This window comes from Malus sylvestris, chromosome 16, assembly GCF_916048215.2.
Source record: "Malus sylvestris chromosome 16, drMalSylv7.2, whole genome shotgun sequence".
Classification (NCBI taxonomy): Eukaryota; Viridiplantae; Streptophyta; class Magnoliopsida; order Rosales; family Rosaceae; genus Malus; species Malus sylvestris.
In genome coordinates this window covers 35,632,165-35,649,189 of record NC_062275.1, presented here as the reverse complement: position 1 = coordinate 35,649,189, position 17,025 = coordinate 35,632,165, and the positions used below count along the sequence as shown (strand labels likewise).

Sequence of the window (17,025 nt, the reverse complement as noted above, 5' to 3'; positions counted from 1 at the left end):
AAGATACTTATCAAGGGGAGCATCCAAAACAGATCAATATTTTAACAAGTCAATCAAAGACTTGTGGTCATCCAAGGAGAAGTGTTGTAATTCAATGTGGATCCCACTACCATAAACATGCTACTGAATCCATCGCTCGAGACCATCACATTCAATACTTCTTTATCGTTTTACACACGATCATCCCTCCGACATTTTATTGGTTAAAATGTACAATGATCAAGTAAGCGAATCCAGAACAACACAATTTTTTATTAAACGACAAAGAGACAAGTTCACAAGGTCCCAAATATCAAAAACAAGAAAATACATGTATCATGGTTTTACAGAAACAAGGAACACATGAGAACTAAAAGCTAATGCTTTCTTAAGGTCCGCTGCATCTATCATCTGTCTAACTTGATCTTCAGCATGATCTGCAATCATACGGGAAAACAAAATCAGTCCCCAATCGACATCATATCCTACAGGCAAAGATATGAAATGTGTTTCTAACACTCCTAACCAACTCACTCGCCTAAGGCCTGTAATCCATAGTATAACAACACCGAAATGAAATCTATGTAATTACACATGAATAAATCCAATAAACATGAAACTAACAATAATACATTCAAGATATATGAACATTGGACAATTCTTACACATAATCAGTATTTGTGTTAATCTTCCTTGGCTCGATATCAGCTTCCTAAGGCTATTTGCAATGGACTGGAAATTTGGAGTCAAAAGTTATATTTGACTCTAATCTTGACTCAATCCTTCTCTAGCACCCCGGAAAAGTTGAGGTCATATATGATTTTGGCGCTATATTTAATTTTAAACCTGACTTAATCCCTCTATAATGCATAAGAGTAAAAGCTTAAGGTCAAATTTGACTCCGTATGTATCTGAGAAATTAATAATTTCACCACCACATTTGGAGTCAAATATGACTTTATAACTTTTAAATTGTTTTTTAGATTGGATAAGTCGGAATAATATATCAAGAAAGCCTTATCCCACTAAGCGGGGCTGGCTATATGAATCCTAGAACGCCATTGCATTGATAGTGCCACATCCATTTCTACCCAGTATCAAGCAGCAACGCAAAATGGCTACCCGTTACAAACCCTCGAATTAATCGCAACAGGGTAAAAATCTCAAAATCAAGAACGATGCACACATCTAAACAAAAAGTTGGTAAAATTATCGACATTAAATAACCATTTCAGTTGTACCGTCAGATAAGACAAGCCAAGTATGTATATGCAAACTCAACCAATACGTTCCTGATCGAAACTTTAGATTTGTTCATAAAAATTGAGCAAACAACTATCTGACATTCAATTTCCAAGGCATGACAAATACTACAATCGATCCGAAATCCGAATCCAACATAAAAACAACCTAATTACATAATGCATCGATCGAGCATGCCAATCAAATCTCCACATTTTCTATCAACAATTTGAATCAATGAATTAGAGCAGACCAAGACAGAGATCCAACAATTACCTAAACAGATCCGACGATGATGTTGTTGATGGGGATGAAGATCAGCTTCACGAAGAAGCCAACGAATCCCATCACCACGAACCCAATCGCTGTCCGGAGCGCGACCTTGGAGAATTCTACACCACAATCAACCATCAAATATCATCAATTACACATGGATATCAGAGAATAAAAAAGTCCTAATTTCTGCAAAACCAGATCTGGGAAAACACAGATCGGACCCGAATATTGAATACCTTTGCGATCGGGCTTGTGGCAGCGCTTGACAAGGCGAATGCTGTCCTTGGAGAACTCTCTGAGCGGATCCACCACTGAGTCAATGGCGTCCATTTTCTATGAGCAAACTGGGAGAGAGGAGGGAGAGAGATATGCAGGAGTCGGAGACGAAACGCGTTAGGACATTGGTCAAAAGTGGAGGGTTTTGTTATGTTTTGGTGCTCTTTTTTTTTGTTTCCTTTCCTTTTGGGCTAGTGAAAAAGGCCCAATACAACAAAGAGTTCAGGCCCAAATATAGCAAACTCAAAACCCGAGCCCTAAATCGATATCGCAGCCATCCGAACACCGATGGAGACAGGTTTTTTTGTTTTTTTTGTTTTTTTTGAGCCAACGATATTACTAAGGGGGAGGGGTGGGCTTAGCCTCACAATGGGCTAGCAATAATGTGGTTCAAATTCGCATTTGGCAAGAATCGAACGTAAAACCTCTCACTTACAATTGAAGAGGAATACCACTAGGCCGTAAAACTAAATGGTCGATCGAGACGGGTTTAGGAGTACAATATGTGTGTCCAACCAAGCAAGCATGAACCTCTTTTCTTCTCCAAACTAGTTTATACTTTAGAGGGATTTCTCAGGTGCAGACCATATTTTCCAAACCTTGCGTGCGGACAGGATGTGACCCGCTACATGAAATTTGAACTGCTGAAAACGGATCCATCATAATGAGCTTAGAGTGAAACCGGATCATAAATGACCCGTCATTTAATAAAAAGGGTACCCGGCATGAATTTAAAATTTGTTGGGATTTAAACTCCCCCCCCCTCCCCCACCTGGGACATAAACACTTACCATCTTTAATTTGTGTTGACCTCATCCCAAAACTCTTTTGCTCTCATGCGTTTGCTCAAACATCATTCCCGTTTCAAACTCAGTTATAGTTGGTATGTTCTTGTGCTCTCCGGCCTCACTGAAACTCCAAAGAGCAATGAAAAAATAAAGGGGAGTTTGGTTGAAAGCTATGCAGTAAGGTTCCACAGAAAAGGATGTGCTTTTCACTTCATTCGAGTTGGGTTCAAAGTGTTTTTGCGATAACTAACGTCATACTTCATTCGAGTTGGGTTCAAAGTGTTTTTGGTGAGTTTGGAAAATGGAACCGTAGAATTTAATTTTGTTTTTTTTCTTTTACGTAGTATAAATTAAGTTAGGTATAAGGTTAATGATGCATGTTCATTGATGTAATTAGTTGGAATTGGTGGATATATGTGAAATGTTTTATAAATTTAGGTGCGTTGTGAAGTTATGAAGCTATGTTGACAGGTAGTATAGAGGTTGGGTCATTATCTATTGTCTTGGTAAAGTTGTAGTTTCGAGATGGAATTGATTTTGTATTTGAATTATTGTTAATTTGATAGTGGGACTTGAAATGCTTAAGTAATGATGCTCTGTTCACAGTAGATGTATAACTATGAAACTTTGGTGACAGGATGTTGATTGTTGTGTGTGTATTGTCATGTGTACAGGATATGGCAACCTAAGGTGTCCAACTAGTAACTAGAGAAGATGCGTATAAAGGAAGGGTTAAAAACATATCCCAAGCCCCCTATGTGTTAAGATTGATTAGGGAGAAGTTTAATGAGGAACAACTTGGTTCCTTTAGGGCATCCTACTTTGGCCACCTTTAGGGCTTTGACGAATTGGATTTCAGTAGGCAATTGCTCCATGAGTTGTTGCTCCGTAGAGTGGAAAATCAAGGGGTTAAAGATCTAGAGGGGCTACCCTATTTAATAGGTTGTGAATTGACCCAATTCACAAAGCAGAACTTTTGCCTTATTACCGAGCTAAGATGCGACGAACCCCATGATATAAAGGTTGAGCCACAAAGGATTAGGCTGCTGAGGGTGTATTTTCTTGGGAAATTAGGGTTGGTAGGTGAAAGTAGCAAGGGGAGGAAAGAAAAGAGAAAGGGTAAAGCCTCCAAGAAAGTCACCAAAAAAATATATGTGACTTGAGGGGAGCTTGAAAGGGCGTTTAAGGAGTGCAAGAATAGAGACTATGCCTTCAAGATAGTTCTAGTATACTTTGTTGAGGCTGTATTGATAAGGGCAAAGAACAATGTTGTTGTGATTCTATACTACCTCCATCTCCTGGAGCATATGGATAGGTTTAACAACTTTGAATGGGGTTCCATCTCATTTGGACAACTTCATGACAACCTCTCATTTGCTGCTTCAAGGAGAGATAGAGGTAGAGTTGAGAGGATAGTGAGGAAGAAGAAGAAGTTAGGAGAACGAAGAGGGTGCAACGGTTTGGATAAGGCTGCAAAGTACTTTCGTACGCTTTTAAGGTAATATGTGTTGCTTACATTGGTAATATTGTCTTTCTTAATGTGATTGAGTATTAATTTATTGAGGAATACATGCAGGTGTGGCATACGAAAAATATCCCAACTTGAGAAGCCCCTACATTATTACTAGATGACGGATCTAGCTGTTACACTAAGAATTTTGTGGTGGAAGACAATGAAGAAGCAGCTAATCCACAAGAAACTACAGTTGTATATAACCAAAAGTTAAGAGGTATAACTGTATTGCAAAACTTTTGAATTATATGAATGAAAGTGAGTGTGTGTGAATATTGTATGTGTGATAAATGTATTTATGGTGCGTGGCTTTAAATGGTAGGCTGTAAGGATTAGAGAAATTGTTATGACTAAAGTGGAGAGGAACAAAGAGTATTGGACGTGGGGTGATGATATGGATGTTGTGATTCATGAAAACCTGACTTCGGACACAAATGATGTCGATGAGTTGAAACTGCGGATGTTGTGATTCATGAGAACCTGACTCTGGACACAAATAATGTCGGTGAGTTGAAACTGTAGATCAAGGAGTTAAAGGTGTCATTCGTGCCGTTGGCTCATAAGAAGGATATATCAGACATGATTATGCTGAAGAAAGTGGAAAAGCTGTTAAAGGTGGTGGGGGAATTAAGGAAGATAGTGAAGGAAAAACATGTAGAGGAGAATAACAAGAAAGAAGAAAGAAAAAAAAGATGTGGGAGAACAAGTTGAAGAGGAAGGATAAGAAGAAGAGGGAAAAGATAAAGAGGCAAAAGAAGAGGAATGAGATAAAGAAAAGGAAAAAGAAGAAGAAAATGGTGGTCAAATTGGCGGTAATGAATAAACTGTTGTGGAAGAAGAAGAAGATAAGGCAAAAAGAAGAAGAAGAAGAAGAATACGGTGGTGAACAAGGGAGTGGTGAAAAAAAAAGGTTTGGAGGGAGGGGAGGAAAAACTAATGGATGAGGGTAGGGATCAAAATGAAGGCAAAATGGGAAGGTGAGGGATCAAGATGGAACAAGGTAAGAGAGTTGATGGAGTTGGAGAGAAAAAGAGATGGACGAGGAAGAGATAAGGGAACAAAGGGAGAGAGAGACAAAAGTGAGAGGGAAATATAGAAAGGGGACATGGGATGACATGGCTGACCTTGATATTATCCCAAATACCAGGATAGGCACATGCTGGCCAACACCCGAAGGTGACAAAGCTAGCACATGCCTATCCTGGTGTTTGGGAGAATATTAGGGTCGGGCGTGTTAGTTTGATATCAGAGCGTGGTTTGTTCAGAGCATACTTATAATCTTCTGTCACTGTAGTAGTGTGTCGGTCATGACATCATTTGGATGTCACGACTTCTGAATTTGTTGTCTTTCAGCACGGTTGTGCAACCCTAATATTGCAAGAATAGTCACATCTTATGGAAAAAGAAGAAACTCGTGTCAGGATTGTGCCTCATCGATGACGAATTAGTTTGTTGGATGACTTTCAACATCGGACCGATACTCCATAACATGCATTCCTTAAGAATTGCAAGTGGAGTCGGATCTATATATGAATGTTGGGAAACGGAAAAATCTTAGTGGTTTGAGTTTGGAGATCTAAAATGATGATGTTACTCTGCGACATGTGTTCCCTAGGAATGGCGGGCAAAGTCACATCTATGTGAAACTACTCGAAACTTTCGAAGTGCGTGTTGGAGAAAGCGAGTAAGCTCTAGTTATGACAATGTTTAGTAAGTAGTAGTTGGTGGGATCAAATCAATGTTCTCGGAATCATTCCTACTAAGGAAATTCATGTGGATCTTTAGAACAATTCTCGGCGATTGTTCTAATGATAACCTTATTGCTTACTCCAACGACAAAGCCAAGTTCCCTAACCATCAACTGTTAACTTCACACCAAATTTTATGAGCGTTGACTTCGTTTAGATTAAATACTTTGCTTGGGAGACTTTTCGGTAACAGATGTTATTCTTATCAATTTCCAAAAGGGGTTGTGACCATTGGAAATTGAAAATCCTCACAAAGAGTTGTGAAATACAAATGATCCTTGGACTTGTTTCAACCCAGTTGACTTGACCCGACCTAGACCCGTTGACTTTAACTTTGACCGGTCAACGTTGACTTTTATTAACTTTTCGAGTTTCATCTGGGACCCCTCCTAGGGTAATTTCGACATCCTGGATCCGTTTTTTACATCCATTTTCTGAAATTCAATTGTTTGATTATAGTTTTGTTAATTGTACCCTTTATGTGCTTAGGTGCGAATATTAGCGGCGATTCTGTCATTCCTATTTCGTACGGCTCTTCAACGATGGAGTATCTATGAGTGGACCCCTTCTAAAGTTCATGTTTTATTAGTAGAAATGCATACATGAAAAACATGATTTAATGTTTAGTTTTATGAAACGTTTTATAGGTAAATTGGATTTACATTATATGATTATCATGCTATATTGAAAATATTTTGGAATACCATATTTTATCGAACTTATGGTCTGTGTAGTATATATGATGGATGACTATATACTATTTATGAACATGTTTTCTTCACACTTCTTTATAGTATATATGATGGATGACTATATGCTATCAAGATGTTTTGAGATATATGTACCTATGTTTGGAAAGACTATGTTCAATGATTTTGTGTGTATCTAGTGGTCACTGTTCTGCCTACAGGCGAGGGAGATATATGGCCAAGGGAGACATATGGCTGGCAGGAGATATATATTGATGGCTTCGGGTTGAGAGATAAACGTACTGGCTTCGGGCCGAGAGATACTGATACTTGATACCACTAGTTAGCACACTACATACGAGATATGTTTCATGAAGGTTTTATGGCATGCTAGGGTTTTCGCAAAACCTATTACATATTATGCTATTAAGTTTTCATTAAACTTTGGGGGTTAGTATGTTGATAATTGTTTCAGTATTATTTATATATATCAACTTGGTCCACTCATGTTTGTTTTGTGCCCCTTCAAGACTTAGAATTGAGGCATACAATCCCGGAGTCAAGGTACTTCCGCATCGACATCTTCGAGTCCTCTCGATGTAGGACCCATTCTTTTATTCATTCAATTTTATATTATTCCCTTTAGTGTTCTAGTTAGATTGTATGTTCTGAACAATTTCCTCATTTGCATTTTAATTATATTTAAATTTATAAGTCTTATTTATATTCATAGTTCTCATGCATTCTAATATGGCTTCGTCACCTTCGGGTGTCGGTCAACACGTGCCTACCCTGGTGTTTAGGGAATATCAGGGGTCGGGCATGTCATGGGAGAAAGAGGAGAAGTAGGGTATGGCCCCCACTTGGCTTACACTCCAATGCCACAAAAGACAAAAGCAAAAATATCTCCCCAAAATGTGAAATTACCAAATTGTGCTCGACGTCCATGTTTCTTAAAATCTTCGTTGTAACTCCGAATTCAATTCTTTTTGTGCCCACGAGTTTGTATCGTAAAGTACTCCTAAGATGTGTATGTGTGTCCTTGGGTCAAGCTCAAATAATAATGAATTAGGCATGAGGCCTAATTAATACAATGCTAACGTAGAAGTGCCTACTTGCCCACTTGCTTAACAAATCTAATGGATAAGTCATCAATATCACAGTCTGCAGTATGTAATACTGACAACTCATTGTTTTCTCAATAAACAAGTAATAGATTCTCAAGATTGCAAAAATACCATTTTGTCCCTCATTGGAAAATGTGCATAAATTGTCTGATTTACACCTTGTTCACGCTCACATGTCCGTAAGGACACGCCTACCTAGAAAGTGACATGGACTCAAATGTCTACGAAGGATTTCCACGTAGGGTTTCCATTTACCTTGTTAGGGGCATTTTCTTAATTTCTCAATGCCAAGGACTAAAATAAGATTAAATTTGGGACGAGTGTCACAATCTAACACCCTTAAAGAAATTTTGTTCTTGGCAAGGTGGAACTATGAGAGGGATTTATTATTGGAAGTTGACAAGGAGAATTAGAGTGTCTTCAAGGCTCACTTTGAGATCAGGTACCTACCGCGGGAGTACCAAGCCTGGAAGGGAAGCAAATTCATGGATTTGAAGTAGGGCAACATGACGTTATCGTAGCACAGCTCGATTGATGTCCAGGTGGATATACTGAGTCGGGGTGTGTCATTAATTACTGTCGATCATGTTGATATTGGGTGCCAAACGCCCATTGAGTTATGGGAATCCATGCTTTTGGATGAATACTATAGATTGTGTACGTTCAACACCCGTTATTTCCCAATGAATGATATATAGCTTAGGCACTTTGTGAACTCTAGTTTTCTTCTTCCAAGTCATTTCACAAGATTCAAACATGTTAAAACACGACATGTTGTCAAGTGTACGCTTCATTTTTGGCGATGACTAACTGATCACTTCTCCATTTCTATTATCCTAGGTACGTAAGAAGGAAACTTAATAACCAGCTACTAGCTAGGGTTTACTCCCCATGATGTTGTTTAATTTGATCGTACTACACAAACGTAATCTTTTTTTTTCCCTATTATTGCGAACCTTTTGACATGAATTTCTATTTCAATCTCTTGAAACTTCCATACTAACAACTAAGGTTTGACGCATCACCTTCATCTGTGCGGAAAATTTCTAATCAGACCATTGAAGGCTGTCTCTAGTCCCTTTCACGAAGAGCTTCAAGGAACCTTCATACCGTAAACTTGAACCATAGCAAAAATAATTAAATAAGTTGTATTATTCTAATTACTTGAGAGGCAGGCAAAGACGTTATATAGATGTGGATTGTAATAAAAAATTGCATTGCGAAACTGAAATATATACTAGATAGGTTGGTTTACGGCAGCTCATGGTTTTTCTAAAGAATTTCCCACTGCATCGAGCATTCTTCCAATCAAGCAGCACCACGGACACAGAGAGTGAAAGACATATATACACGTATTTGTTATTTTAATCTCAATTTGCACCATAACATAATTCATTAAGACTAATTAAAATTTGACTTTGTCCATTTGTAATCTCTTAAGAACGGCATCTGTGCGTATAACTCTCTGTCTTTTGACAATCTGGTTATAATTACAATAGATATGTACCGACAGAAAAACTAAATTTAAAGAGACTTTATTTCTTGTGGTATTAGTTAGATATATATTTAGGTTGGAGCAAAATAATGTGGGAGAATGTTGAACAACAGATTGTGTGTTTTGGGCAGAAGAATTACCAGAAGAGTGGTTAAAGAGTATATACAGGCTCACTTCTCATCCTCCAAACTCCAAACCCACAGAGCTCAGATTGTTCCAATTTTGTGCCCTAGCATAAAGGTATGTATGAACTAAACACCTTTTTTACTATCTGGGTTTTGTGTGTTTTTGTGCAAGTTTTCTGTGGAGGAGATTTAAATGGACACGTGGGCAGGGAGACAGGCAACTATGGAGGTTTTCATGGTGGCCATGGTTTTGGGGAGAGAAACGAGGATGGGGAAGCTATCTTGGATTTTGCAATGGCATATGATCTCTTCTTAGCCAACACCTTCTTTAAGAAGAGAGAAGAACATGTGATCACCTACAAGAGTGGGTCGTCAAAAACACAAATAGATTTTCTTCTAATGAGGACAGGGGATCGTATAACTTGTAAGGATTGCAAAGTTATACCAGGAGAGAGCGTGACTAATCAACATCGCTTGTTGGTGATGGATGTACATATCAAAAGAGTGAGAAAAAAGAACAAGACTTGGAAGTGCCCAAGGACTAGATGGTGGAATCTAAAAGAAGAAAAACAAGCCATTTTCAAAGAGAAAGTAATTACCCAGTGTGTGTGGGATAGAGAGGGGGAAGCTAACCAAATGTGGGATTCCATGGCTAGTTGTATCCGAAAAGTAGCAAAAGAGGTATTAGGAGAGTCCAAGGGCTTTGCCCCACACCAAAAGGAATCTTGGTGGTGGAATGAGGAGGTACAAGCAAAGGTGAAGGCTAAGAAGGAATGTTGTAAAGCCTTATACAAGGATAGGACCGATGAAAATGGTGAAAGGTATAGAAAAGCGAAGCAAGAGGCGAAGAAAGCTGTGAGAGAAGCTAAGTTAGCGGCTTATGACGATATGTATAAGCGACTAGATACTAAAGAAGGAGAGTTGGATATCTATAAACTAGCTAGAGCAAGGGAAAAGAAGACAAAGGACCTAAACCAAGTGAGGTGCATCAAGGATGAGGATGGAAAGGTTCTTGCTACAGAGAACGCGGTTAAAGACAGATGGAAAGGTTATTTTCATAATCTTTTCAATGAAGGACATGAAAGGAGTGCTTCTTTAGGGGAGTTGAGTAACTCAGAAGAGTGTAGAAACTACTCTTTTTATCGTAGAATCCGGAAGGAAGAAGTGGGTGTAGCTTTGAAGAAGATGAAGCATAGAAAAGCAGTAGGCCCAGACGATATACCAATCGAAGTGTGGAAAGTTTTGGGAAAGACAGGTATAACATGGCTCACTGACCTTTTCAATAGGATTTTGAAAACGAAGAAGATGCCGAATGAGTGGCGAATGAGCACTTTGGTGCCTATCTACAAGAATAAGGGCGATGTACAAAATTGCATGAACTATAGGGGAATTAAGCTAATGAGTCATACAATGAAGCTCTGGGAGAGAGTCATTGAGCATAGATTGAGGCAAGAGACACGGGTTTCGGACAACCAATTCGGGTTCATGCCAGGGCGCTCAACCATGGAGGCAATCTATCTCTTACGAAGATTGATGGAAAGATATAGAGATGGGAAAAAGGATTTACACATGGTCTTTATAGATTTGGAAAAAGCGTATGATAGGGTCCCAAGAGACATTCTTTGGAGGATTTTAGAGAAGAAAGGAGTACGAGTAGCATATATCCAAGCTATACAGGATATGTATGAAGGAGCAAAGACTGCCGTAAGAACTCATGAAGGACAAACCGAAAGCTTTCCCATAACTGTAGGATTACATCAAGGCTCATCCTTAAGTCCTTACCTTTTTGCGTTGGTAATGGATGAGTTAACAGGACATATTCAAGGTGATATTCCTTGGTGTATGCTTTTCGCAGACGATATAGTGTTGATAGATGAAACTCAGGAAGGGGTAAATGCAAAGCTTAACCTTTGGAGAGAAGTGTTGGAATCTAAAGGTCTTCGCCTAAGTCGATCAAAGACAGAATATATGGAGTGCAAGTTCAGTGCAAATGGAGGCCAAAACGAGTTAGGGGTGAGGATCGGAGATCAAGAAATACCAAAGAGCGACCGTTTTCGTTACCTAGGATCTATCTTGCAAAAGAACGGAGAATTAGATGGAGATCTCAACCATAGAATACAAGCTGGATGGATGAAGTGGAAGAGTGCATCCGGCGTGTTGTGTGACCGCCGTATGCCACTGAAGCTCAAGGGAAAATTTTATAGGACGGCAATAAGGCCGGCGATGCTGTATGGCACATAATGTTGGGCGGTGAAGCATCAACACGTACACAAAATGGGTGTAGCGGAGATGAGGATGCTTCGTTGGATGTGTGGGTACACGAGAAAGGATAAGATTAGGAATGAGGATATCCGGGGTAAAGTAGGAGTAGCCGAAATTGAAGGAAAGATGAGAGAAAATCGGTTACGGTGGTTTGGACATGTGCAAAGAAGGCCTACTGACGCTTCGATTAGAAGATGCGACTATGGGACAGAGGTTCAGGGCCAAAGGGGCAGAGGAAGACCTAGGAAAACTTTGGAAGAGACCCTAAGAAAAGACTTAGAGTACTTGGATCTAACGGAGGACATGACACAGGACAGAACACAATGGCGTTCTAAGATTCATATAGCCGATCCTACTCAGTGACTTGGATTTTCCAAGTCTCCAACCGAGAAGTTTTCCTCACTCGGGAAATTAAGGGAACACTACCTCAACCTATATGCTCCACTCACAAAGCTTCAACATACAAGCTTCAACAAAAGAAAATTCAAAGAACTTAGCGAAGAAGGCTTTGGTGTATTTAACACAATACGTTGAAATGAAGGAAAGCTTATTTATTGATATCCCCGATAAGTTACAAATATGTACATATACTTGAGTCAAAATAAACAAACAAGAGGGAGCCTTCACAAATGTTGCTTAGGAGAAGTCTCAGCAGTCGGTAGAGCCCCAGAAAGAGAAGGCACCGGAGGGGGATCATTCGGAGCCTCAGTACTGGACAAAACCCTAGAAGGAGGAGGCATCAGAGATTGATCATTTGGAGCTTCATTACGCGGTACAGCCCCAGAAGACGAAGGCAATAAATGCCTTTGGAACAAACCCACAAACCTCTGATGATCAAGTAAAACCTGACCATCAGATTCCTTCATCTGGTCAAGCTTCCTCTTCATGTTTGTAGCATAGTCATGTGCGAGCCGGTGCAACTGTTTATTCTCATGCTTGAGCCCTCTAATCTCCTGTTTGAGACTCATCACTTCAGCCGCCAATGATTCAACTTGGCGGGTTCGAGCAAATAGGCGTTGGGCCATATTAGACACAGAACCTGCACACTGAACACTGAGAGCCAGAGAATCCTTAACAGACAACTCATCAGACCGTTTGGAAAGTAGTCTGTTATCTTTGGGAGTGAGAAGGTTCCTGGCCACTACCGCAGCGGTCATATCATTCTTCATCATGGAATCCCCAACGGTAAGAGGACCAGTAGGGGAGACGAAGGATGGGCGCCATATGTTGTCTGGAGAAGGCGGGGCTGCCTCTTCAACAAGGTTCAAGTCAAAACGACGGTCGGAGGGGCCAGACATTTTCAAAGGTGTTGAAGAGAGAAGAGGTCGGACAAATCAAGATCTTAGAAGTGCAAGAATGGAGCTTCTACTGGTGGATATTCAAGTGTGCTTTGGAACTTAATGTCAGCCCCTATAAAAATCTGCACTCGACGAAGCTTCAGAAATCGAAGAGGCGCCTGCTCAGAAATCGAAGAGGCGTTTGCTTTCTCAAAAGCTGGGCTGCTCAGAGACCACGAGGGTCGATCTCAGAAATCGAAGAGGTGTTTGCTTTCTCAAAAGCTGGGCTGCTCAAAGACCACAAAGGCCGATCTCAGAAATCGAAGAGGCTTGCTTTCTCAAAAGCTGGACTGCTCAGAGACCACGAGGGCCGATTCCAGAAATCGAAGAGGCACCTACTTTTCCAGCCTTGTCAGCACCTGTCACACGCACACTCAGTTTTGCGGAAATTATGGGCATTCTGTCGAAGATTTCTGGCGAAGTAGAAAGCACATGAATCGTACTGTTCAATCACCCACTTCCCACGCGCAACAGTAGCTCATGGGTACCACAGATAACTTTACCAAAGTTCTCTGACAAAGTTGAGACACGTGAAGCTTGCAGCTCCCACTACATCGCTCTGACCAAGAAGGGTAAAAGAATTGCAAAGAAACAATACTAACAAAGTTTAGACACATAAATTTTGAAGGTCTAGCTACCATATTATTACCCACAAGGGTAAAAGAACAGTACCACTGCTGGATAATTGGAAAGTCCCGGTGTGTCAACCTCTGTGCTTCGTGGCAAGGTAGACTAGCAAACATGCCCAACCTTTACTCACATTCGAGAAAACACTCCTAACAAGATTGCTTGCTCCAAAATCGAAGAGTCACCGCCCTCCGAATCTCGAGAGCCAGACTCCCAACATGGTTACTTTCTCAAAAATCGAAGAGAGGGTAAAGGAACAGTACCACTGCTGGATAATTGGAAAGTCCCTGTGTGTCAACCTTTGTGCTTCGTGGCAAGGTAGACTAGCAAACATGCCCAACCTTTACTCACATTCAAGAAAACACTCCCAACAAGATTGCTTGCTCCAAAATAGAAGAAGCACCGCCCTCCGAATCTCGAGAGCCAGACTCCCAACATGATTACTTTCTCAAAATCGAAGAGAGGGTAAAGGAACAGTACCACTGCTGGATAATTGGAAAGTCCCTGTGTGTCAACCTCTGTGCTTCGTGGCAAGGTAGACTAGCAAACATGCCCAACCTTTACTCACATTCGAGAAAACACTCCCAACAAGATTGCTTGCTCCAAAATCGAAGAGGCACGGCCCTCCGAATCTCGAGAGCCAGACTCCCAACATGATTACTTTCTCAAAAATCGAAGAGACACCGCTCTCCGAATCTCGAGAGCCAGACCCCTAGTAGGATTGCTTTCTCAAAAATCGAAGAGGCATCGTTCTCCGAATCTCGAGAGCCAGACCCCCGACAGGTCTGTAATCTTCACACGCAACATCAGCTTTCCAGATACCACAAACCACTTTTTCAAAGTGCTCTGACAGAGTTAAAACATGTGAAGCTGGCAGCTCCCACTACCGTGCTATAACCAAGCAGGGTAAAGGAATAGCATTATTACTTGATGTTAGGGAGACTCCTATATATGTCGACTTCCATCCCTAACGGACAGGCAGACCTGCAAAAATGCTCAACCCTTTCTCTTATCTGAGAGGGCACTCCCAACAAAGCCTTTCGAAATATTCAGCTTTCTTTCCCCCCGATAATACCTCTGTAAACAAGCTATACTAGAGCAAGAATATCTCATATCATCAGGGTTAAAAGCAAGAGTATCCCATATCATGCTTTTTCCCTGTCTTTTCCTTTGGCCTTGTTCTTACCTGCAAGACAAGGAGAAAGAGAGCAATCAGTCAACACTTGGAATCAAGCTTCCAGCCAGGAACTGACTGCCTGGAACCCCTTACCTGATTACTTACCTGGCATTGCTCTCGAGTACTCATCTTCAACATCTTATGCTTCCAGGGAAGATACCGCATCTGCCTGAGGAACAGATAGGGCAAGTGAGAAGGATACAAGGAAGCATGTGGAGACAAGCGTAACAGCACACGTGCCGATACATCCACTACTCTATCAAAAGCAAAAGTATCCCATATCAGCAGGGTCGAACGTACTCTAGATTTGATGGACTTGTTTTGACCCTCAAATTCTTCAGTCGGCCTTATACTCTGGAGGAAACCAGAAAACCCTCCAGCCCAGTTCAAGAATAAGCCTGTGGAAAGTTACTTCTTCAAAAGCAAAAGTATCCCATATCATCTCTCCTCATTTTTCTTCTCTTTATCCTTCATGCTGCCTGCAAGATAGGGAGAATGTGAACAATCAGCCGGAGCTCTGATTGCTTACCTTGTCTGTCACTTCTTTAAGCAGATCCCCCAGCTCGGCGACTTGGGGGACTCCTACTACATGGTTTGTATCTCGCTTGACCAAGCATGAAACTACAAGTAAGCTTCAAGTGAAATTGATACATTACCTTGTGCATCTCCACCAGTTACAGATACCACCCCTGGATGGAGGAAGAGTACTTCCAGAGAAGATGCCACATCTACCTATGAGACAGATAAGGCAAGTCAAGACGATACCACACTCCGGTACTTAGAAGTTTCGTGGCTACGAGATCATTCTCCCACAATATTTCCTAATGTCATTTGTACTAAATCATTCACTTGTACTCACTAAAGGAGAGCTTGAACCTATGTACTTGTGTAAACCCTTCACAATTAATGAGAACTCCTCTATTCCGTGGACGTAGCCAATCTGGGTGAACCACGTACATCTTGTGTTTGCTTTCCTATCTCTATCCATTTATATACTTATCCACACTAATGACCGGAGCAATCTAGCGAAGATCACAAAAAGTGACCGTTTTCGCTACCTAGGATCTATCTTGCAAGAGAACGGAGAATTAGATGGAGATCTCAACCATAGAATACAAGCTGGATGGATGAAGTGTAAGAGTGCATCTGGCGTGTTGTGTGACTGTCGTAGGCCACTGAAGCTCAAGGGAAAATTTTATAGGACGGCAATAAGGCCAGCGATGTTGTATGGCACAGAATGTTGGGCGGTGAAGCATCAACGTACACAAAATGGGTGTAGCGGAGATGAGGATGCTTCGTGGGATGTATGGGCACACGAGAAAGGATAAGATTGGGAATTAGGATATCCGAGGTAAAGTAGGAGTAGCCAAAATTGAAGGAAATATGAGAGAAAATCGGTTCCGGTGGTTTGGACATGTGCAAAGAAGGCCTACTGACGCTCCGGTTCGAAAATGTGACTACGGGACAGAGGTTCGGGGCCGAAGGAGTAAAGGAAGACCTAGGAAAACTTTGGAAGAGACCTTAAGAAAAGACTTGAGTACTTGGATCTAACGGAGGACATGACACAAATGAGCGCAATGGCGTTCTAGGATTCATATAGCCGACCCCACTTAGTGGGAAAAGGCTTTGTTGTTGTTGTTGTTGTTGTTAGGGTTTGTTGTGATTTAGTGGTTCGTTTGACCGTTGAAATGGAGACATGTCTTGAGATTCATGTTATCATGTTCCAGGGTTTGGGGCTTGAGACTTGTCCTCCTGTCTGAATCTATAAATTTTGGGTGATGCTAGAAAGATCATCTACTTGAACTGTAATTTTGTAGATCACATGATGTAGAAGGCACTCAATTATTAGCCGTCACATCATATGATTTATAAAATATGGTCTAAAAACAAGATGTTCCTAACATTTTTCTTAAATTTTCAGCAACCCATGTTTATCCATTTCCTAGTTGTTTGTCCTAGTTTCTTAGTACCCATGAACAGTACCTTGATCCTCTTTCTTCTATATATTTTCTATTTTCTAGCATTTTTAGTATCTTTCTAGATCCATTTTAGGAAAACTAATGAAAAGAGCTTGAAAACTTTGAGTTTTGACGATAATGACAAAATAAAAGGTAAAGTGAATAGTAGTAGGATTGACTTTTTATTGTAAAAATGTGATTTTTCGTTAAAGTGAATAGTACCGGTTTAAATTTTTTTTTTTTTAATTTTATTTTTGAACCTCATAAGCATCAAGAATTTTTATTATACATTCATCCTTTTTTCTAAGCTACGGATTAATTTCAAATTGAATACAGAGCAACCCCTTCATTTTCTTAAACAAATCTTCTGTCTATAAGAGCAGTGGTGAAAACTGGTTTACACAGC

The 17,025-nt window shown here is 40.5% G+C and overlaps 1 protein-coding gene across 1 annotated transcript; it reads right to left on the bottom strand.

The window, feature by feature from the left end:
* Positions 1-224: 224 nt before the first annotated feature.
* On the bottom strand, positions 225-1,913 carry LOC126608738 (protein transport protein Sec61 subunit gamma). Its single transcript, XM_050276742.1, has 3 exons — positions 1,734-1,913; positions 1,498-1,613; positions 225-416 (listed from the first exon to the last, which is right to left on the bottom strand). The coding sequence occupies exons 1-2, from the start codon at positions 1,825-1,827 to the stop codon at positions 1,498-1,500; spliced, it is 210 nt and encodes a 69-aa protein (XP_050132699.1). The 5' UTR covers positions 1,828-1,913; the 3' UTR covers positions 225-416.
* Positions 1,914-17,025: the final 15,112 nt, after the last annotated feature.

Coding starts and splice junctions, on each gene's coding strand:
- LOC126608738 (XM_050276742.1), bottom strand. CDS start 1,827: ATGGACGCCATTGACTCAGTGGTGGATCCGCTCAGAGAGTTCTCCAAG. Junction 1,614..1,733: donor CCACAAGCCCGATCGCAAAG/GTATTCAATATT, acceptor ATTGTGGTGTAG/AATTCTCCAAGGTCGCGCTC.